Genomic DNA, 24,977 nt, shown 5'->3' on the forward strand with positions numbered 1-24,977 from the left:
AAGGAGTATCTATTGTGTGCTCACCTGACTGAACCACAGAAAGCTTTTCTACGGTTGTGTCAGTGTTAGAACACAAGATTAAAAAGGAACTTGAATAGGAGAGATAAAATGTGTGTGTGTGTGTGCATGTTTTATTAAACATCTTTCTCTATCACACACACACACACGCACGCACACACACACACACACACACACACACACACACACACACACACACACACACACACGCACAGTTATGCACCTGCACCTTTCCTGTGCTTTGACTTCACGTGTATCAATAAAGACTTAGCACTCTAACCATAGCATATACTTACTTTAACCTAACCATTTAAACAAATCTTTATCCAAGAATCGAATAATTCCAGACATTCCGTGATTGGGAAGAGCTTTTTATCCCGTTAAGAGAAATCTGTCCGGGACAGATTTTGTCTTTAATTGATCATTTATGGGGACAGACTGTCCCCATAAATGATCAATTAAAGACAAAATCTCATCATTTATGGGGACAGACTGTCCCCATAAATGATCAATTAAAGACAAAATCTCATCATTTATGGGGACAGACTGTCCCCATAAATGATCAATTAAAGACTGCAGTTTTTTTTTAATATGTTTACGGCAATGAGTTGTGATTCTGAGTTGGAATCTAACGTGACTGTGTAAATGGGTCCCAACCACGTCAGCATCACCCTACCTGGACCACACACAGACGCGCGCGAGCCCGCCCATGCTCCCTCATTAAAGACAACAGTCTCTGCTGAGCCGCAGCACAACTTGTTGCTCGTGCTTCTGCATCTCAGCATCGCCTCAGTGACACAAAGGACAGAGCGCGTGTACGGCTGGCAGTCCACACAGCTCACATATTATTCCAAGACGGGATAGGGTTAAGAAAAAAACACAGGTAAAATGAAAGTTGCATGTGTTTGGTTAACATTATTTTTCTGGATGAGAAGCTCTCGCTGGGGAACAGCGGGACAGACACTTAACGACTCCTCACTTCTAGGAGAGGCGATGTTCCCTTACACGGAGCGTTTATTGAATACTTCGGGACAGTTGGGGAATCGGACTAAGGGGTTTTTCCTCCTGGACTTTGACGAGGGTCTGCTGGAGGACTGGCGCTCCCTGGCCAATAAGAAGAGCAGCGGGAAGGAGTCGCAGGACAGCGGCGTCAAGGCTCTACTAGTGGCCGCGTACTCCCTGATTATCGTGATCTCCCTGTTTGGCAACTCGCTGGTGTGCCATGTGGTGGTCAAAAACAAGCGCACCCGCTCCTCCACCAGCTTATTTATTCTGAATCTGGCGGTGGCCGATATCTTCATCACGGTCCTTAATACACCTTTTACTCTGGTGAGAACAACTTTGATTGAAACCGGTTGCACCCTCCGCGCGCATATATTTGTGTGTATGCGCGTGTTGTATCTCCTGCTGTCAGACTGATGGAAACCAGGGGCTCGTACACTTCACTTTCTCAACTTTTATCTCTACACTTGGAGGAAACGTATTTTAATTTTCTTAAAATATATTTGCAAATTAACCCAAATGTGCCGATTGAAATATAACTACCGAACAGGCTACGATAATGCAAATAATAGGCCTAGTGCATAGGCCTAATGATCAAATAATTATCTTGAAGCACAGCCCCGTTTAGTACATCGCTTGTTGAGGGTTTTATTGTTGCAAAAGTCAGGGATAAAACTGTGTTATGGGCTATGATGTAGCTTTAAAGGCGTTGGCACCAAAAGGTGGCGCCAGTGGTGTTATCACAAGCCTTTTTCATTGTGTGTGTGTGTGTGTGTGTGTGTGTGTGTTAATGAGCTGATCGATTTAGACCTACCTAATCACTTCCATTACATAAATTGGGGGAAAGATCTATAAAATGAAAAAGTATTTGATCATGGGTTAATATATAGGGTGGTTGACTGTGTTGAAGCTAGAAATTCGACAAATGCTCATGACCTAGACCAACCCAGTCTCACAGAAAAATGTGTAATAGCTACGTTGGTCCACAAGGGAAAACGTGGTATTGTCACTATTTGGCCCCCAAAATTGTGACAATACCACGTTTTATTTGGCCTATTCATTTACATTGCTTCGTAACCAGGTCACGTGACTATCAATTTTCCCTCAGCTAAAAAAGGAAAATGGCCAACTGTCAACCTTTTTTCTGTGAAAAACATAACATTTTAAGAAAGCATCTGCATTTGTAGGCCTATGCATTTCGATGGCATTTCTAGCAAGAACTATGCATAATATTTTCAGAATCTTCGTTCAGAGAATGTAGACGATCTTTCGTTTATTAGTTTCGCAAAAGATTTTGGCATCTCCTTGAAAATACGTAAGAATAACACGTTTTATACCGTTAAGGTGGTTGCTATGGACGCTGCTATCTCTACGTTACCGACCTGCACCGACATTCCCCGTGCTTTCTGTTTAAAAAAAAAAAAAAGAAAAGAAAAGAAAAAAAGAAATATATATATATATATATATATATATATATATATATATATATATATATATTTGGTTTTTGGTTTGTTTTTTTGGTGTTTTTTTTTTTTATTATATAGCCACACTATATCTGCGTGGCGCATGAGCCAGTGGCTGAGGCACGGCAACCCGACCAGGACAATGCAAAGGAATTTAGGCTGACGTGAAGGAACAACGATTTTATTGTGTGTAGTTACATATGACACAACAGAACTTCTGTTGTGTATGCATTCTAATATGCTTTACTCTGTTCATTTTTCATTTTTTGGAATATGTATTCACAAAAAGCAAAAGATAATTTTTTGATCATAGATAATAATATAAGTATATCTATGCACCCTATTTGACTGTTATCAGTCTATTTAATAGACGTTATCAGCACACATCAGTCCTGCTGCGTTTTTTTTTTTTTTTAAATCAGGTTGCCAGATCTCGTCTTTTATGTTTAGCTTGCCTGGTAGCTATTGTAGCAGTGTGGTTGTTGACCCAATAGAGGCGGACTGGTCACGTAATGCGTAAAAAACGCAGGTACTAGCGAACCTGGCAACCACTCCGAGCTGGTTAAAGAGCTACTTACCAAAAAAACATGACTCCTATTTATGTATGTATGTATGCCGACATAAACATACATATGTCTATTTGGATGTATCTGATTTGATGGAAGAAGTTGGACTGATTAATATAGGGATGAAAGAGTAGTAGTATTATACTAGTGAATATAGCGGACAAATAACATACACACACACGTCTTTACAGAAGATGTATTGCAGGGGCAGGGCAGGATAATTGAAGTGCTGAGAGGGCTACCTGTTGAAGAATGATCTTTACTGTTATTATTTATAATTTTTGTGAAGTGAGTGCCCTGCCGTGGGGGTATGGGATGTTGACATACCCATGCCCAGGGGCCCATTGTCACCCACCTATGAGTAAAATAAAGTCTACAGTAGCCCAAATCCAAAATTATGAACATGATTAGGAAAATCATCAATACCTTGAAGGTTCTTTCTGACCAAAAATGAAAAAAAAAAATCTTAGAAACTACAACTGAAAGAGGCTGCCACCAAACAGAGGTGAAAATGAAACTTTGTTGTAGGACAAAATGAAAGACATTTTTGAAAAGACCTTGACCTGGTGAGTAACATATGTCAGTGTGAAGATTATAAATTAGTCCTGCCTTGAAATATTGACCTCTGAACGTTGGCAATTTAGAAGGCTTGTTAATCATTAACAGATGAGGCTACAGATATGGAACCAACTGTTATAGAGAGCTTTTGACTTCAGCTATGTGACTATACCCATATGGATATGGCCACCAAGTGGGGGCGCTATCAAATAAGGTAAAAAAATCATTTTCACCAATTTCACAATTGCATATTTAAAATCTGATCACATAAATGTGTTTTCCACCCCTTTAAATCTCTCCTTGTACTCTCAATTTAGTATTTGCCACTCCAAATTATAGGAAATACGCCCGTTTTTAAAATAAACTACAATTTCCTTGTGCCGTGCTATATATCTGATCCGAATTAGCGCCATATTGGTAGTTCTGTCCAGTTTGCAAAGTAGGGTTTTAAAAACATATATATACTGAATATATCAAATATCTAGTGCAGCCGAAATAGTAATTATACTTCATCTATATGATTGAGGTTTGAAAAAAGTCAACATGTTGGTATATGTTAGATATTCTAACTGTTATTGTCGAAATGTGGTTTAGGGTTAGCAGCTTCTTCCGTTTTGGAAAGTAGGGTTGTAAAAACATGCTTCTACTAAATATATCAAATATCAAGTACAGAAAAAAATTAAATACACTTACTTCAGATACTTTTAGAGCCGCACCATGTAACATCATACAAAATCAACACGGTACTCGTAGTACTTCCGGTTTGCAAGGGTTATTTATAGTCGCATAAAGACAGATTATAGGTATACATTTTGTTCGTATAATATATTTATGATGAATATAATATGAGAGATACATGTTTGGTCAATAAAGTTGAAAAATGAAAAAAGCCCATGCCTGATAACAGGCCTTCTTTCGGCTCACTGAAATAATGGCCCACTGATAGAAATGGTTGATAATGTTTTATCAACCATTTCTATGATAAGGTCACTATTGTTATGTGGCTATATCTTTATATATATTTTTTATATATATTCACAATTTTTATTATTTTATTTATAAACAGAAAGTACGGGGAATGTCCGCGCAGGTAGGTAATGTAGAGAAAGCAGCGTCCATAGCAACCACCTTAACAACAGTATAAAACGTGTTATTCTTACGATGCCAAAATCTTCGGCAAAACTAATAAACGAAAGATCGTCTACATTCTCTGAACGAAGATTCTGAAAATATTATGCATAGTTTTCGCTAGAAATGCCATCGAAATGCATACAAATGCATACAAATGCATACAAATGCAGATGCTTTCTTAAAATGTTATGTTTTTCACAGAAAAAAAGTTGATAGTCGGCCATTTTCCTTTTTTAGCTGAGGGAAACTTGATAGTCACGTGACCTGGTTGCGAAGCAATGTAAATGAATAGGCCGAATAAAACGTGGTATTGTCACAATTTTGGGGGCCAAATTGTGACAATACCACGTTTTCCCTTGTGGACCAACGTAGCTATTACATGTTTTTCTGTGAGACTGGGTTGCCTAGACACCTGTGTGATGGATGTATGTGTGTGTGCATATCTTATCAGGTCCGCTTTGTGAACAGCACATGGGTGTTTGGGAGGACAATGTGCCACATCAGTCGTTTTGTGCAGTACTGCTCCCTGCATGTCTCCACTCTCACCCTCACCGCCATCGCCCTGGACCGACGACAGGTTAGTCCACCTCAGACGATGAATAATCAACCCACAACCCTCTCCTATCTTTGTCTATATAGTTCCTCCTACCGAGATACAAGTAGCGAAAGTAGGGAAGGAACACAAGGAAAAAAAAATGGATATGATGTGATTTCTCTTGGCAGAGCACTTCGTAAGTTGACAAATGCTATCAGGGTCTGAACTGTTAGAAGACCCTTTTAGTCAGTCGCAGTGTGCCAAAACAAAGTGTAGACCCCTCTTTAGTAAGTAAGAGCAAAAAAACCACCTCAGTAGAGAATACATATGTGCATTTTCTGTCCTGGCTCCTCCAACATGCTCCTCGAGATCCATTTTAGGACTTGAGGCTTCCTTCATGATGGAGTGCTGAGATGGATTTTCACACAATTGTGAGCTTTTAGACAAGAACTGCGTTTAAAGCCATTCTGATTGGCTTAAAATGATCCTAAGAGGCAGAATATGGATACTCTTATGTCAAATATGCAGAGTAGAAAATTAATAGTAATAAATATTAAGACCAAGTGCCTATAGAGCCTACAACTATTTCAAAGTTATATAAAATTTCTAAGGCATGACAGGTATTTCTTGCACAAAAGCGTTCAGAATGTCACAGGGTATCTCATTTCCCCCATTTGTGGCTAAGTCAGTATTAGTGTGAAATACAAAAGTGCACGAGCAGTTATGAAGACTTGGATGTGCTAACAAACTAGAGCTGCAATGTTTCGCGTTGGTACCCTTAAAAGTATTTCCAGTTCTGTCATATGCTGTAGGTTACACAGTTTTACAATGACAGTTTAGCCAGATGTTTTCGTCCTCTGCTTTGTAGAGTATCACTTGAATAAAATGAGATTGAGGAGACCAGCATTTTATCTGGAGATAATTAAGGACTCTCTGCAGCAGTTAAAAACCATGGTCGATTGCTTTAAAGCTGTTTTCAGAATGGTCCTTTCTTCAGGAGTGTCTTTCTGAATGAATCAGAACAATGAAGAGCTCCTACAGTGAAAACTATATATATAAAACTAAATATATATTCCCAACATGTCTTTTTACCTCTGAAAGTGGTGTGTTCATAAAGTTTATTTAATTTATTTTACTCACATAAGCTTTTCACCTTATCACAGAGCTGCAAAAGAAATGTTCCTCCTCTGCTTCTTCTTTTTCTTACAATCATTATTATTATTATTATTATTATTGTTGAAAGCTTGAGCTCAACATGCAGCTGACATTATTCATTTCACTTTGTTTGTGGAGCTCCGGGTTTTCAAGCGGTTTCAGTTTCTTTAGCTTTAAATCTAAGCCGGCCCTTTCCAAAACAGAAAACTCTGTGGCAGAAAAGTGCCTTCACGAGAGGGGTCTAACTGCAGACATCTCTCCGAAGGCCCCAGTTCTGTGGGTCAATATGTTTTTATTATTAGGTTTGAAGTTCTGTTGGCTATGCACAGGGCTGTATGGTGGTGGAGTTGTTAGTACTTATGCTCCACAGCAGGTATATTCAGAATAAGAATAAGAATCAGAATCAGAATTACTTTATTAATCCCTTGCGGGAAATTCATTTTTTGCCTCGTTTACAGACAAAAAAAAAAAGAATAAGATTAAGTCAGGATGAATAAGAATCAGAATCAGAAAAAAAATAAATTATTTATCCCCGAAGGGCAATTAGAAGGGCGAAGAGCGGTCCATTAAAAGAAGAACAAGAAAATGGAATCATAAAGAAAATAAAACACAGAAGGGGGTGACAAAAAATAAATAATGAAAAATAAAAAAAAAATAAAATATTTAGCAAATAAATAAAATAAGCCGTTGATTATATTAAAATGACAATGTAATTAAAGTGACAATAAAAAATGAAAAATCTCAGTATATACAATAATACAATAAACAATAGACATGGGCATATATGTGAATGTCAACCGTTAATATCAGGCACTACAAAGTAAATATCAAAAGCTCACATCATTTCTGCTTACATTAAAGGTAAGGTAAGGTAAAGAGCAAGGCTCACTCAATGGCAGTCTTGTGTGTTAATATGACGATAAGAAACTTCCTCTCTGCTCCTGCTCCCCTTTTATATCAGTAAAGATATAGCCATAACCTTTTTTTAAAAACGGACTAAAAGGGGAAACCAGGAGAACAGGACAACTATCTCAACCATCCTCTGTAATTGTGCTGCTTAAGAGCCCCTGTGTCGTCCAGTACGTTCAGCTTCTTCCCGCACTTGCACTTTGTACCGCGCTACCCCAAATAATCCATTATCAACCGTGTTTTCCTGCCTGAATTACTTAATATCAACTGCACTAACATCTGTGAGTATTGTCCTGCCAGAGCTGAAAGGCTGCACAACTCTTCAAATGGACCCCTCCAGTACGCATACAGATGCAAAAGGCCAGAATGCCTGAGTAGTATAAAAACAACGATGATGATAGTGGGGGGCGGGGGTAGTCTAGACTAACCGATGTTACGTGACTCCAAGACTAGAATCACAAACTACCCTTATTATTTATAAGAATTGTCCTTATCAGAAACTCTGCTCCAACATGGCCTCCAGAAAACAGTGCGAAGGTTTGTCCCCCAGGAGGAAGTGGTAAATGGAGTATACTGAATACACTGTACTAAAAAGACATTTCAACACTCTACTTTTGGTGCAAAACACTACCTATATACAAGCCAAATCACGTACAAGCACAGTTGCCTGCAAAGACCACAGTTAATCCCTTCGCCCCTAAAAGCACAAAAATACCATTGCCTCTACTTGCTTCTTGCCTCTACTATGCCATTTCCTAGGCTATCTCATTCAAATTCTTCAGCATGCTATATACGGACTTAGACACAAATAAATTCATATACAATCATTGTTTATTCTGTAGCTACTCATCCATATTCTGTACAGGTGCTCTGACGGTCACACACACACACACACACACACACACACACACACAAAAGGACTTCAGCAGATTGTCACCACAGTCAGTCATCTAATATCACTGGCTACCCACTTCCATTAATAAAACCACCACATTGCATCAAATCTGAACTGTAACAAGAGCACTTAAAATCACTTCAGAGCTCACCCATCCAGCTTACCACCTGTTTCAGCTTTTCAAGCACTAAAAACAAAAGAATGTTTTGTTTTTCCACTTTTCTGCAGATATTCAGCTTCCTGAAGCATTCGTCATGCATCACTAACTTGTATATGGTTTTAAATGTCGTACTCTGTGAATGACGTGCACCATGTTAGACTAGGCTGTACATGGACTGCACTGCTACAAACCATACTGAGAATAAATTCTCATATATTTGATTAACTTCATCTCATGAAAGACCGTGTGCATATATTTGATTAACTTCATCTAATGAAAGACCGGCTAATGCAAAGGTATCGCAAATACACAGAAGGAATAATCATGCAAAGGATGAAAGGATTTGGTTTGTTTACGCTGCTACTGTATCCAACAATACAACATACCTGTTTGCACAGTCAATAAGTCAATAAAAAGAATTAGAAAAAGAAAATTCCCCTCCCCCAAATGCAGACCGGGTGAGTGGTTAGGTATCCAAGTTTCAGAGGAAAGATGCACTTGATGTAGATATGTAAAAATGAACAGATAATGAGGTACCTGCTGAACAGCAGAAATACAAATCACAGCCCGTCTTACCTGTGCAGGGCCCTTGATGTAAAAGCTGTTTTGCAATCTGTTATGCAACGGTTGATCAAAACATTTCAATGAAGCAGCAAGTGGTTTTCGAACTTGCTCACATCAATAATGTACAGACATCTCTCTAGGTCTCATCATTGATTTTTTTTTTAAGATTATGTCCATGCTGGTATAAATAATTGATGTCCTTTTATGACTTCCATCCATCCATCCATCCATCCATCCATGTCCTAGCAAACAGTTTGGTCACCTCTATTCATTTATTATTTTAATTTCTTCTATGTTTTATTGAATGAGCCCATCAAATACATACTATAAACCTGATTTAGGCGCCGTTTACACATACCCGGGTATTTTGAAAAACGCATATTTTCTAACCTTCGTTTTCAAAAGAAACCCCGTGCACACAGCCCCGTTTAAAAAAAAAAAAACCCGTCTACATTGATCCGGAGAAATACGCTATCAGGAGCTGTTAAATTACGCCAAGCCTGACGGTGGCAGTGTTAGAACAATGAGAATTCCACACAAGCCAATCAGAAGCCTAATAGAGAACCGCTGACAGGAAGAACTTCCGCAGAAGAAGAAGTAGAAGAAGAAGAACTTCCGGATCCTTTTCAAGAAGAAAATATGGCGCCAAGCTCATGTGTGTGGACTGATAGCGAGACTGAGCTACTTTTACACGTAGCGCTGGACTACAAAACTTCTAAAGCTGTAAAAAATGTCGACTGGGAGTCGTGTAAGTTGAAATACGCGGACATGTTGTCTATGTTTTGGGAGAAATACCCGCCGGAGACTAGTGAGGCTTTCCCTCATGCACAGGAGGAAATCACGCAGGGAAGCCTCACAACGAAAATCAAGGCTATCAGGGGAAAATATAAAAACGCGTTAGACTCAGGACGCAGGAGTGGTCATGGTCGAGTGGTGTTTTTGTACATGGAGCTTTGTGAGCAGATTTGGGGAGGCTCGCCTTCCGCTACGACCGTCCCAAGCGGCTTTGAACAGTGTTGGGTAAGTTACTTTAAAAATGTAATCTGTTACAGTTACAAGTTACCTTGTTTAAAATGTAATTGTAGTGTAACTTTTTGGATTACTTAAAAAAAGTAATGTAACTAATTACTTTTGGATTACTTTTACCTATTTATGGTATAGGATAATCTGTATATTATCTGTATGATTCCATCTGTATTTATCACATTTATTTATACCATGATATTTTTCTTTTCATTGTACTGCCATAACTACATTATACATTCTCTGCACATACATGCATTTCCCTAGGTAATTGATCTATTCTGCACATATCTATTAACCATCTTTCCTTACACTAGCTGTAAATAACTGCATTTTATCTCTAAATACTGCATGCTATACAATCTGCACGCGTTACACTTGAAAAGATGCCAAACTGCATTTCATTAATACATGTGCAATGACAATGAAGTGCTCTACTTTAGTAATAAATTAAGCAAAGTAAGACTTTTACATCACATTTTATTTTTCTTTGCACACCCTTGCTTGTGTGTGTGCGCCAGTACTTCTGGTGAAAACTTCCAGGTGATTTGACAGCTAGCACGTCAGGTTAGGGCCAGTGGCCGTAAACAAAGGTTAACTTATAGCCGAGAAGAAAGATGATAATATAACTTAGCTAAAAAGACTAGCTTTCTTCAGTAGCCTTGATGCTTAATGCTTACAGATTTAGCAAGCTTAGCAGCCTCGTTGCTAATGCTAGCCGCAGTAACGTTACCAACCATACCCGACGTCAAGGAGTTGGCTGAGCAGGGGCAAGATTATGGGGCTGGCAGAGTTAACTTCATAACGGGTGAGTGCATGTTTCATTCACTTGTTTTCATTCTTTCACAGGATTGATTCACTTCATTGGTTTATCCGATTGCTGGCCGCCGAGCCATTATGTGTCTGGGTTTGTGTAGGTTACTGATCATGGTTGTTAGCCGATAGTCAGGTTGTGTGATGTGTGTGTGAGTGTGTATTTTTTCTATGGGTACATGCCATTGACTGTATGAGCGGTCTGTGCTCGTTTTTTTTATTTTTATTTAATTAGATTGGAGATACTAATTAATACTGAGGGGGGGCTGGTCCCGGGGAAAATTGCCAGGGCCGATTTTTTCCCCCAGTCCGACCCTGCCGCTCTGTACTTCTGTCACTGCAACCTCGCACAAATTGTAATCCTGTTAAGTAACCCCCATTCTCACTGAATGTAACTGTAATGAGAGTACATCGTTTTTGCTTGTACTGTAACGGATTACAGTTACTTTTATTTTGTATCCTTTTACCGTAACGCCGTTACATGTAATCCGTTACTCCCCAACCCTGGCTTTGAAACACGGGATGTGATGGAGGATGTCGCCGCCGCTGCCTCCTTGTCCTCCGCGTCGCCCTCCCCATCGGTATCGGTCGAGGAATCGGCCGCAGAAGCTTCACACGAGACCGAGGATTCACACGACAGTCTCGACATGACTCCCTCGGTGAAGCAGAGGAGAGAACAACTGGAGGTATGTTCATGTAATTGTTTGTTGTGTGACTGTAAACTGTTGTAAGCTATGACATGATGTGTGTGCGTGTACACTGTGTGTAATGTACCCTGTGGTATTTAAAAAAAAAAAAATAATAATAATAATAATACACTAACCCCACTTGCACTCAGCGTCTGCACTTGTTGGCTATGATTATGTCCTCCATTGTAAGCCGCTTTTGGTTAAAAAGTATCTGCCAAATGTAATGTCATTTTCAACAGGGGTGTACTCATTTTTGCTGTGCACTGTATATCAAATGTGATTATATTTGAAGATGTTAACGTCTGCAAATGAGCATGCTTTAATACATTTTTTTGTGTACTCTGTACAGGCTAAACTGAAGGGACACAGGCACGACCGCCTCAAGCGAAAGCTGCCTGCCGAGGCCCACCATGCTGCTGAGGACAGAATGTTGAAGAAAAAGCTTGTTGACCTCATTGAGACCGGTGAAAAAATGGCAGCCGAGAACATGTCAAAAATGACTGATACCCTGGATAAGTTAACAGCCTCGATTACCGATGGCTTTGCTTTCTGGAGACAAGTTTTGCAGCCACCACCACCTCCGACACCTCCATCACCACATTACAGTTTCCCATTTCAGGGAAGAGATCATTTTGGGCAAGCCTATGTGCACACACCACCACCACCACCACCACACACACACTCGTATGGGTACTACACGGCACCCAAATTAGTGCCACTCAGCACAGTCAATGTTGCTGATTTGGCAGACACACATGAGGAAGACAGGCTGGATAATAGTTCTTATTCAAGCCCTTAATGAGAAGGATTAGCAACATGGTTTGCTTCATTGCTCACATTGAGTACTTGTTTTTTTTCCTTAGCTTTGATTGCAGATTTGTACTATGTTGATTTGTTGAGTGCTGCTTTTTCATTTTGTTAATTTTGTACATTACTTTATGGGTCTGTAATCTATTACTTGAGTCTGCCATAACAGTAAAATGTTTGGGGGAAATTAATGTGTCTGTGGTTCTTTAACGATTATATTCACTTACAAAATTGTCATATACAATAACACCGGTATTCTCAGAATGTATGATTCTTTAATGCCATTATCCAAAACAAGTAATATTTACACTTTGCAATGTCAATACATTACAGTACATCCTTGTGAACATAGAATGTGGAACATTAAAAAAATATTTTTATGGGAAAAAAATGGTCACACACTCAGAACTCCATGCAGTACTTTTTCACTTAACACTCCTAGGTCTCTTCAAGGGTCAAGGAACGTTGTCAGTACTCTCCTGACCCTCTTCCCTTCAGCTGGCATCCCCTCTCTGGCCAGTGGAAGGTCATCAGGTTGGTTGTTCCGGTCGTACTGAATAGCTTCTGTAACCATGACGGCATCCACTGTGTCATTCGCAGCCTCGCAGTAGTTATGCAGGACAAAGCACGCATATATGACAGATGGCAGGTCATTCAGATTAATGTCCATTGCGCGTTTTAGCGCTCCAAACCGGGCCTTCAGTCTCCCAAACGCGCATTCTATCACCATCCGTCCACGGCACAACGACAGTCCAAAGTACTGCTCCTGGGCGTTGCTCCCCCCATTCACATACTCTTTCATCAAGTATGGGAGTAGAGGGTATGCTGGATCTCCAAGTAGATAGACTGGTATGGCCTCTTCGCCCTCTACAATCTGCTTTGGACACGGTGGGATTTCGCCAGTTCTCAAAAGGTCGTTTGTAGCAGAATTTGAAAAATTGCGTGCATCGTGAACGCTACCGGGCCACTTAACTACCACATCAATGAAAGAGTTGTTAAAGTTGCAGGTAGCTTGGACGTTTAAGCTATATTTTCCCTTCCTGTTAATGTAGTCAGTGGAATGGGCAGATGGCTGCTTGATTTCCACATGCGTGCCATCCACTGCGCCAAGGCATTGGGGGAGTCCATGCACTTCCTCAAATTTCTGCACGAGTTGCTGCACAGATTCCAACGATGTGGGCAGCTTCATGTACATGGGACCAATGTGGATGGCTATTGCTCGACATACTTTTCTCACGATGATGGACACTGTTGACCGAGATAGACAGAAAGCATTGGCTGTCTTGCGCAGTCTACCCTCGTCAGAGAGGTAATATAATGTGCAGGCAACTTTCTTCACAACATCAACAGAAGCGCGCATGTGAGTACTCTCACCCTGGATGTGCGGGCGTAGCAGTTCTGCTAGGGAAAGGAGTGAAAATCGTGACATCCTGAAATTTTCCCTCCATTCCTCCGGGACAACAAGGCCATTTTCAAAATTTTCCCACCATAAAGCGGTCCGTCCGGGTCTAATCCAGAATCGCTGTCGCTGGCGGTGGTATGGCCGGGCTCTGTCTGCCAACAGAAGCTCCGCAATTGCTGCCCTCCGCGCCGTAATGCGCCTTTGTTGTTCAATGCTTTGTATGAGTGTAATTTTCAAAATCACACAAGCGAGTATAGCTCTCAACAAAAGAAGTGCTGCTAGTACCTCCATGCTTGCCAGATAAACAATGAATGGCGTTATCCTGCCACTATGGCGGATAGGGGCGGGGCTCTGTACTATGACGACAACTCCACATTCCATTCTGAAAACTCCGTTTTCGTCTTTCAACCAGTTTACACACAAACGCTAAACGGAGTTTTTAAAAAATCTCCACTTTTGCCGGAGTTTTTTTTTTAGCTTCGTTTTCGGAGGAAAAAACTCCGTTTGTGTGTAAACGAAAGGCACAAACGAAGGGAAAGGTCTTCGTTTTTCAAAATACCCGGGTATGTGTAAACGGCACCTTAGTGTAGCCACTGTTTGCACTTATGAAAACTGTGCAGTGTCAGGCTGGAAACTTTTTAAGCTCCTAAAAGTGCAGCTGCAAAACACATCAAAATCTGATGAAACTGACATTTGATATAACTGTCACAAGAATGTAAGATCAATATGTAACATTGGTGCAGAGGAGAAGCTGACTAGAGATGCCAGACCTAAAAATGACTGATTAACAGCAACTCTACTTTGAATGCACAACTGTGCTTATTGGCTGTTGAGAACTTCAGGGATCTGGTCAATCAAATCAGTTAGCCTATTTGCTTTTGAAGGTTCCAAACTGATTAAAACAACCGAGAAGCAGGGCAGCCATGATTTGAGCTGGTTGAATTCTCCAATTTGCCAAAGAAAGGAGCTTTGGTGCTTATTTTATTATATGCGTTGACATTGGAAACAGAATCACTCTTAGTGCAAGTGTGACGAGTCTCTCATTGCAACCATCTGTCCTTAACCTTCGGATGTTTTCCAACAGTCAATTGTACTTTCTACTCTTTTACGTTTACTCAATTTAAACTCTAAATGTTAACTTAAGATGGTAACACTGCAACACATTTTTCTTTTTCCAGGTGAATTGATGCAGTAACTTAAACGCATTATTTCTACTACTTCACTGTTATCTTTATGGTGGCCATTCTAAAACTTCTCATTTAAACTGCTTCTCATGACCACTAGATGTTGCATTTTCTTCAAATTATTGTTATACGTCAGTTAGTTAGTTAAATAATTATGATTATTATTAATTAATTGAATTCCAATTGGCTTGAATTGGACTTACTATCTAAGTGCCTTGAGATGACATTTGTTGTATTTGGCGCAATATAAATAAAAATGAATTGAATTGAATTGAATTAGTCTCTGAACCAGACCTGACCTTCAAAATTTTCCAAGTTTAACCTGAGCTGAGATGGTTTTCTACAGTAAAACAGCTGCTCAGCATCTATGGGACCTGTCTCGCAGCTGTAGATAAAAGTCTATTAGGCTGGTTGGTTTACACATCCTTTTTAAATGACCTACAATCTATTTTCTAACTGGTTTGCTATCTTCAGTACTGTAGGTGCTGTTTTTCCATTATTTTGCCAATTTACTGTCAATGGAGTAAGGTGAAACATTGTATTTACTCAATTTAAAGTTAACACAACAGAATACACTATTGAATTAGTCAATTTATAATGTATGATACATTGCTGTCGAATAAACCATCAAGTTGTGCCTTCAATATAGAAATAACTTAAATATTGTTTCACCGACATCAAAAGGGCTTGAAGCTTTACAATGTTAAAGCATTACATACGAGGGGTATAAAGGTTAACTGATACCAATCTGAATTCAATTTAAACATTGATGATGTAATCACATTGCTACATGAACCCCTGGATTGAATAAAAGGTGCCTCGGCGGTCGATGGACTGATTTCACATTTAAAATTAATTACAGCACCTATTGCCTGATTCACCGCTTAAGATTTATAACCTTAGAGTTGTTCAAAGTAAATGTTTTCTGACATGATTTTTTAAAAATCAAGTCACTTTTCTTCTCAGTTGCTCAGTGATGTTGTTAGTAGAGCAAGGATGTTGGCTCTCACTTTTAACATCTCTGCTCATCACTAAACAGAACTAATGTGCACAGTTATACAAACAGGCCTTATTCCTGACAGAAGGCGTTTTTTTTTTTTTTTTTTTTTTTTAAAAACAGCACAAACAAGGTTAATGAGCACCTTTTTTAAAAAAAAAACAAAAAAAAAAAACAAGATGTGCCCTATGGTTGCAGTTGTTAACGTTTCAGTTGATAACACACTGCGGCCTTTCCCTTTGCTTCGCAAATTGGCTTGGGTAATTTACTCCCACAGTAACATGCAGATGCTACATATCGATTCAGTGTGTGTGTGTGTTTTCAGCGGATTCTATCTGTGTGTTGATTTTTTTTTTCTTCACAGGTAATTCTACATCCTCTGAGACCACGCATGACTCCAGCGCAGGGTGGTGTTTGGGTGGCTGTTATCTGGATAATGGCCAGCTGTTTCTCTCTCCCACATGCAATCTACCAAAAACTCCTGACTTTCACATACAGGTAAGATAACAAACTGTTTGACATGTCAGTTAAGAGAGATGCTACTTAATGAGGTAAGCAACGGACACAGACTTTCCCTCCGCCTAAAGATACAAGCTAGACTCGAGAGCATGAGTATAAACATACTGTATTGATAATAAACAGGATTAATGCTGCTGTTTTCTTTTTTTTTTTTCCCTACACAAAACAGTTTTACAAATGGTGACATGATATAATGAAGGGCAGAAATATCCAGACACGTGCGGCATTGTGGTGGAGATTAAAATAGGGATAACTGGAGGAAATTTATCCATTGACACATAAGCCGCTTTCGGACAGAGCCGTTCTAAGAACGCAGTTATCAGAACTGTCCTATTCAAATTTTGTTCTGATAACTGTCCTTGTTTCAGTCTGCATTCGCACATGAGTCGGGACCTGATAGGGACTGATGCGCCGCGCGCAGCCGTCTGCGTCAGTGACCTGTTAGCCGTTTAGCGCCACATTCAACAACAGAACAGAATAAAAGTAATTAGAGAAGAAAAACACCACCAAGAAGCTAACATGGAGAGCGGGGAGGCCACCGTGTTTATGGTCTGCATGATGGTGATATTAATCATGGACAATGACATCAGGCGTCTAATATCGAGGCTGGAAGAGCTCACAGAGAGAGTCAGGAGACGATACTTTTTCATTTCATGAACAAAGAAAGGAGAGCAGAGTGCCGCAGACAAAGGAGACCAGTGTAAGTTTAACTTATTAAACACACGCCGGTTGTGTCTGTGTCTATGAGGAAACATTTCAGCCGTGGCAGCATGACATGGGGCGTAGCTACCGACCACCAAACACCTACGTCAGATGCGTTCCTATAGAACCATGAAAAGACCCGACCTGCTAAATAGTTATAGGAACTGAGGGAGATGGCCCCGAATTCCTGTATGTCCGAACACGGGAGAAAACGGCCCCGCAGATTAAAAGGTTATTAGAACTGCCAAAGGTTCCTACAGTCCGAAAGCGGCTATAGTAAGAAAAGTAACACAAGTAAAAAAAAATTGGGAAAATCTCTCTTCCACAACTGTTGACTAAACATTAACAACTAACCCCATCTGAAAAACAAAAATCTACATAACACTGGAGCAGAGAATACTTTATGTCTGTCTCATAACACCACCCTCCACAAACCAATGGACGACGTCACTGTAACTCCAACCTTCCATAATATAACTGGGTGGCTTTTGTGTCATTTTACTTACAGCGACATCAACTAAACCCTCTTTCGCATTGATAATTACTAGTTCCAAACTATTACTGACGTGTAGAGTTGGATGTCTCGAGACCGGTCTTGGTCTCGAGACCACTTTTACGTGTTCTCGGTCTTGTCACAGTCTCGACCGTCTTTGGTCTCGGTCTCGGATCTCTCGGTCTTGTCTTGGTCTCGGGAGATTTGCAACAAATAATGTCCACGATACAAAACATAACATTCGATAATGCAACATTAAATTATTTTGTCTTTCACGCCTTTCAAATGCAACCAATCAATGACATGCATGTATTTTGTTGTGATTAAGAAACTGGCGCTCATCCAATCAAAAGACGCAAGTGTAGAGCCAGTGCAAAACTTTAGGTTTACGTTGTAGCTCAGTCTCAGTCAGACCTAGTAGCCTAACAATAATGTCAACGAATTCCGGCATCATCAAATTTGCATTCACGGACCATATAGACATTTGCAGTTTTGCAAAGTGTCTCTCACCGAAACAGCCGGGACCACATCAACGTTCACCAGACACCTGGAGCGGAGACACCCGGAGAGGTAAGCTAGCTAGTTGGTACTGGCTCCAAACTCTTTATCCGTACCAATCTCACATGACCAGATCATACATGTGCTAGTGTTATTTATCATGACATGCTCTTCTTACATGCGCGGTATAAATTATTTAGGGACGGATATTTTTTTTGCAAGCTTCAGTTCTTTGCAGACTTACTGAAACATTTTTGGTTAAGAGTGTAACTACATGCTAAGTACAGGTGGTTAACTTATCAGTGGCTCTTGGCTACTTAACAGTTTTCACCAACGTTAGATATTTTGGCGAATTCATTGAGTAGAAATACTGTATATCAAAACCGTGTCAGTGAGCACTTTAAGGCCTGGTACCATGTGGTTTGTTGTTCATTTTGGCATAATATGGTTGCTGACACGCAAGGAAGGATGAGCCATTTGGGTGCCTCGACATTGCTAGGTTAGCACTAGCGGCATTCTCGCCGATGAAGCCAGATATCAGAGCAGCTGTTTTCGACTGACATTGTGTCATAAAAGCTGTGAGGTAAAAACGTCCTAAAACCAGAGACACTTATGAAGGAGAAAGTACAATTTGACATGTTGATTGTTTAGCGACAGCTCGAAACTCCTTGCAACGAGTTTGATTCGCACGCCGCAACTCCTCTACCACTGTCTTGTCATGAATCTTGAGTTTGAGTTGACCTGAGCATAATTGCAACTGACACCCATTCTACAAAATGTACAATCATGTTTGACGTGGTTAGCATCTTGTCCTGTAACCAGTCCAGCGTGTAGGGCTACCACAGCATGTTATTATTAGATAGGTGGATAGATAGATAGATAGATAGAGTAATGTATTTATCTATCTTTCTCTTTCTATCTATCTATCTATTATCGGACACAATTCTATTGTATAGTAACTTAAGACTTTTTTGAATATGTATATATTTTTCTTTCATTTCTTGTCATTAGCTGTGTCTGAATGCTGGCTGACACATAAGGAGGCTTAATGCAATGTGAAAAATAATTTTCTGTTAATGTGTCACACTGGATTGGATGAGGTTATTTTGTATGTAAAGACCTGCACTCATTGATAGATTTAAAATTACTGCATTTGTAAGATACAGTAGTTTGTTGTGGTTGAATAGAAACAGATGACTTAAGGCTGGGTTATACTTCTTTTAACTGCCCTTGCGCCTTGCGCGTATGTTAATGGCTCGAGACGTTTATACTTCATTTTGCTTTGTCGGCGGTTGTGTGTGCTGCGTGGCGATTCACCGCCAGGACAGTAGGTGGAGTAGCGGGTTTTTTCAATGACAAGCCTACTATGATGAAAGCAAATTCACCGCCAGGACCTCTTCGAGTGGATTCATGCTTCTTCTTCTTGTAAATAGCCGGTATTTTGTCAGATTTTCAACACCTTGGGGGTCTAAACGACTACTTTCTCGCCTGAAAATGTTTCAAATGTTGCTAAAGTTATATATTTACAGAGTTTATAGCTTAAGGGAAATCAGCTTTTCAGGCTGGCTGATTTGGGCTCGGACAGGAGTGAAGTGCACTGTGTGTAAACGCTCTGCATACTGTCAGATCGATGAGTATGCCGTTTTCAAGTAGTGTCTTGTGCTTGCGTCTTGCGTAAAGTTTAGAAAATTGAGGTGACACACGCAAGCACGCAAGGGGGGGCTTGCAACCGCGCAAGGGCTTGCGTTGCGTCTTGCGTTGCGTCTTGCGTTACCGACTATAAACCAGGCTTTACAGATTCTTTTCCCCCTATGTTGTAGGTACTTGGAGTACAAATCTCTGCATTGTTCTGTCTGTAGGTGAAATAATACCTTCTTAAATTGAATTTAAACTGGGACTGAACCTCTTACCCCAGTATGCTGCTTTTATTCAATTGATGCAAGTTATGGTGTAACACTAGTTCACTAGCTGTTTTTTTTTGTTTGTTTTTTTGGTCTCGGTCTCGGTCTCGTCTCGACTTTGTCTTGGTCTTGACTCAGTCTGTCTTGGCCTTGGTCTCGTCTTGTTCTTGGTCTTGATACCCTCTGGTCTTGGTAGTGTCTTGGTCTCGGTTTAGGCGGTCTTGACCACAAGTCTACTGACGTGACAATTTTCTATATTTTTCAATCAACTCTGAACCAGGCATAAAAAAGATTTAGATGATAAAGGAGTTCAAGGTGGCATTAGAAATTTGTCTCCAACAACTGTTAAAAACAACAGGTCCAAAGTTGAATGCATCGTACCTTATCTGCAAATGTAAAATACTGAAATGCTGTATTTTTCTTCAAAGGAGCTAGATTTTAAGCAATAGTTCTCCAGGCTTTCTGAAGATCCTTCAAAGTTTAACTTTGAACATTGGCAGCTTTATCACTACTTTTAAGGCCTGTCCTTGTAGAAATGTGTTTTTGTTGAAACACAAAGCTATCAAGCATAAAAGGTACCTAACTGAAGATATAAACCAGTGGTGTGTCTACACATAACAGACAGCATCGCAAAGAACTAATTTTAGATATTATCTATTGGCACTTTGCTACTTACAGCCTGTTGCAAAGACATATAATTTATTTCCTTTTGTGTAGCTTCGTCCATGAAAAATACAGTTTGAAAGGCACAAAATAGTATTTTGTCCACCAACAAGATGTAGCACTATGAAGAGCTATTTGCTGAAAACTTGTCAGATCTCAGCCTGGGATGCAGTGTGTCCTTAACACAAATAAAAGAAACTGGACAAGTTGAGTAAAAAAAAGGACATATCTTTAAGGCTAACTGCAGCGGATGAACTGCGTGTGAAAGTGATGTCATTAAGAAATCGGACCTGACACAGGACCTGAGAGATGCATCTTTCCGTTTTGCTGATCCATGTTAGGTTTGCCAAGTGTTCGACATACAGTAAAAAAGACCTTATAGCGGGGGGCGGGGGGAATATTGTTCAACATTACTATAAAAATGACAAGAAAGTCTGGCTGCTTGGAAGCAAAATATAAAAAAAAAAAAAATAAATGAGGGGTGGTTCAAGACTATATTTCCCAAATTGATGCAAAGTGGAATACAATCTCAACCAGTACAGGATCTCTCATGTGAAATGTTGATGTTTTCACTGAGAAAAGAACTGACAAACACCCGAGAAATGTCAATTATTCCAAGCCTTTTTCTTAGCCTGTCATGGTTGTGTTTAGGGAGGACCCAGGTGCAGATAAGGATGGGAGGCAAAAAAAAAGTTAAAGGATTTGTTTACAAAAATATAAACGAAAGGCGCAGCAAAAGCTGGAATATGGAAAAACTAAACTGAACATGAAACTAAGAAAATAACAAAACAGAGTTAAATACTTAACTGGGAAAAACCAGGGACCAAGGAAAGGAGTGTGACCATGGAGGCGAGGAACGCAGACTAGGAATACAGACCAGGGGAAAAGACGAAACCAAAGACCAAGGTATCGACGAGGATCCAACGAGGAGTGGCTGAACTAGACAGACATATATACTGGGGAGGTGATTACTGGAGTAGGAACTGGTGGTTGATTGATAACGGGTTGCAGGTGAGTGAAATGAGAGCGGGAGACAGACTGAGGAGACAGAGAGAGATGGCAGAAGGGGGCGAGAGAGAGCATACTAAGGGAATACACAAGGAGGAATAAAACATAACTGAATACTGATAAACAGAACTAAGGCAAGGCAAGGCAAGGCAAGGCATCTTTATTTATATAGCGCATTTCATACCACAGGCAACTCAGTGTGCTTTACATAAAGACAAGGCATTTAAAAGAACAGCATAAAAACAAGCAATTTAAAGAGAAAAAAAAATAGAATAAAAATTAAAAGCAATCAAAGAAGAGGGGAAAAAGAAAAATATAAACTAAGGTGAAACAAAGACTGAATCTAAATACAGAAAACACTAAGAGTAACGAATAAAAACACCAACAACCAAGTCAAAAAACATAACCAAAAACCCAGATCCTGACATAGCCAGGCACCGTTCTGTATGCTGCACTGTACTATAGTAACACAACTGCCTTTCTCTGCCATGTTGACTGTGTCAAGTCAAGTCAAGTCAAATTTATTTGTATAGCACATTTCATGTACAAAACAATTCAAAGTGTTTTACATAAAATTAAAGCATTATAGTGTGGGGAGTGGAAGAAGCATTAAAAATACATAAAAGAATATAAAGAGAATGAAATAAAATAAATAAAATGAAATGACACAAACGCATGCCCACTGTGTGGGTGGTTGTGGTATCAAATGGTGTGTGTATCCGTTTTCCAAGAGAGGATGGTCCACTGGTGTCCATTGTTTAGGAAATTAGTCAACTCTCCTGTATAAACACTTTATCTACTTCTAAGTGCTTCGAGTGTGCGTGGGCATGTGTTTGTGTGTGCGAATAACCAGTCATTGTCAAACACAAAAAATGAATGAGTAGCTCATAATCAAATCATTACTTGTGTACAAGTCTCTTCATGGTCAAGCGCCAAAGTACATCTCTGACAGGTTAGAGCCATATGAACCAACTCGGGCTCTGAGAACCTCAGGGAGGGGTCTCCTGCTGGTGCCCAGAGTCAGGACTAAACAAGGTGAGGCTGCGTTTCAGTTTTATGCTTCTAAAGTCTGGAATAGCCTTCCAGAAGATGTGAGACAGGCCTCAACTCTGACAATGTTTAAATCCAGGCTGAAAACAGTTTTATTTAGCTGTGCATATGACACCTGAAAGTATTTTATCTGCACTCTTCACTTTTAAATGAATGAATTAATGATTATTTTTTATATTTTTTATTTTTCCCCCTCTTCTTTAATTGCTTTTAACTGTGTTTTAATTTTTATCTTTTAAATGCCTTGTCTTTATGTAAAGCACATTGAGTTGCCTGTTGTATGAAATGGGCTATATAAATAAAGATGCCTTGCCTTGCCTTGCCTACTTATGCATGAATAGTTTGTGTCCTTCAGAGACTGGATCCGAGTAAATCATAAAACCCCCAAGAAAAAGGTCAAGGCCAAGCTTTTGCTAGTCAGCATCTCAGAGTCTGCTCTCTTTATCTCATCTACCCCTTCATTCAGAGCTCACTCATGCTCCAAAACTCTTTAAAGGTTTTTTTTCTTTCAGATTTGTCCTTAATATATACATCAGTAACAACCCAAATGATGGTGTAAAGTCAGTGTTATGGTTGGTATGGTTCCTTTTTCTTATTTTTCTCTCTGTATCTGAGTCATCGTTTTTCTCAGTGACCACTGGATGCATGTAACTACCTTACGGATTAAATGTTGGGGCTGAGGGGGGTTTTCTTTTGGATTCAAACCTATATATGATTTGAGTATTCATTATTGGGGACTTTGGAATTTAGTTATTTAACAGCGTTCTGTTAATTTAATTATGAACAACATGCTCAGGAGGTGCGCAATGCTCTACTTCTCCGATTTTAACATAACTTGACCCCAATATGCTAATTATTAGAATTATTTTTTCAAACTTTTTGCAGGGGTAAGTGAACCTTGGACCTAACTCTGAACCTAATCTACCCTGTTTTCTGATCCTGTTCTCCAATCTCTCTTGTTTTATCCGGTAATGACTTCTCCTCAGCAAAGAAAAGGAGCGAAGCTTGTGCGTCCCAGACTTCCCAGAACCATCAGATGTCTACTGGCAGTACATCGATCTCCTGACCTTCATATTGCTTTACATGCTGCCACTCCTCATCATCACCATTTCCTACACCACAGTGGCTCGCCGATTGTGGCGCCACAATGCCATTGGTGACACCACAACAGCTCAGCAGTCCACCCAGAGAAAAAAGCGCAGGCGGACTATGGCCATGCTGCTCCTGGTTGTCGGGGTGTTTGCCGTCTGCTGGTTTCCCCTCAACTGCTACGTGGTGCTCCTTTCCAGCCAGGCAATCCACTCCTCCAACGCTTTATACTTTTGCTTTCACTGGTTGGCGATGAGCTCCACCTGTTACAACCCTTTCATCTACTGCTGTCTAAACCCCAACTTTCGCCAGGAGCTACGGGTCCTCCTCGACAGGTGCAGGTGGAGAAGGACCGCTGCGGTCGGGTTAGAGCCAGAGATTCGCCCTGTGGTAGCCAGTGCTCCTCGTAACAGAACCGCCTGGCCTGATAACCACCAGGCCTCGAGGCCAGGCCAAGCATTCGCACAGCCGGGTCAGGACTCTTTACAGCAGAGTCACGCGTTGTCCAGTCACTCCCGCAACTTGAAGGATGCACATGTGCTCTTCACTGCCCGGCAGGCTCTCACAGGAAGGACTGACATCCTTTCAGTGGAGCCCATTGTGGCCGTGAGATGATTGGAGAGAGTCGCCGCAATCTTATTGGAAGACATGAGAATTTAAGATTTTACCAAACGTAGCAGGAAATCTGGAAATCTCAGATGCTTGGCTGAGCCAACACAGGCTTTTGATAGCAGCAGGGTGAGAGGAAAGTTTTTCTAAGGAATGTAATTCACAGAAATATTGACTGTTTTCCTCAGGAGAAGCTCATGAAATATCTTTGTCACAGTCATCTCTCGGCTTTTTCTGTTTCCAATTCTGCAATTCTGTTTATTGCTTTAAAAGCACTGAATATCCCCACTTTAAAAAAAACACATAATGACATCAATTCAGCGGCAGTTTGATTTGGAGCTTGTTATCGTTTCATATTTCCTCAGCAGGTGGAGTTTGTCCTGTGGTTTCTGTTCAAATATCTTTTTTTTGTTTTTCATCTGTGAATTTAAAGTACTTCTCCCCCTTCTTTCTGTGACTAGTGTATTATGATGCAGACTTGGCTCCTAAATTAATTTTCTCAACACATTCATACGTAAAGTACCTATCAGACTACTATGGTAGTGTTTCATATTGTCCCTCTGATGTAAACCTT

The 24,977-nt window shown here is 40.1% G+C and overlaps 1 protein-coding gene across 1 annotated transcript; it reads left to right on the top strand.

The window, feature by feature from the left end:
* The first annotated feature begins 850 nt into the window (after positions 1-850).
* On the top strand, positions 851-24,704 carry gpr83 (G protein-coupled receptor 83). Its single transcript, XM_075462901.1, has 4 exons — positions 851-1,347; positions 5,190-5,315; positions 16,236-16,369; positions 23,692-24,704. The coding sequence occupies exons 1-4, from the start codon at positions 907-909 to the stop codon at positions 24,407-24,409; spliced, it is 1,419 nt and encodes a 472-aa protein (XP_075319016.1). The 5' UTR covers positions 851-906; the 3' UTR covers positions 24,410-24,704.
* The last annotated feature ends 273 nt before the right edge of the window (positions 24,705-24,977 follow it).

The sequence above is a fragment of the Odontesthes bonariensis genome, chromosome 4, assembly GCF_027942865.1.
Source record: "Odontesthes bonariensis isolate fOdoBon6 chromosome 4, fOdoBon6.hap1, whole genome shotgun sequence".
In the NCBI taxonomy this organism is placed as follows: Eukaryota; Metazoa; Chordata; class Actinopteri; order Atheriniformes; family Atherinopsidae; genus Odontesthes; species Odontesthes bonariensis.

Excerpts from the sequence above, each read along its gene's own strand:
- gpr83 (XM_075462901.1), top strand. The coding sequence starts at position 907 with ATGAAAGTTGCATGTGTTTGGTTAACATTATTTTTCTGGATGAGAAGC. Across the intron at positions 1,348-5,189 it reads TTAATACACCTTTTACTCTG|GTCCGCTTTGTGAACAGCAC; the intron begins GTGAGAACAACT and ends ATATCTTATCAG. Across the intron at positions 16,370-23,691 it reads CTCCTGACTTTCACATACAG|CAAAGAAAAGGAGCGAAGCT; the intron begins GTAAGATAACAA and ends ACTTCTCCTCAG.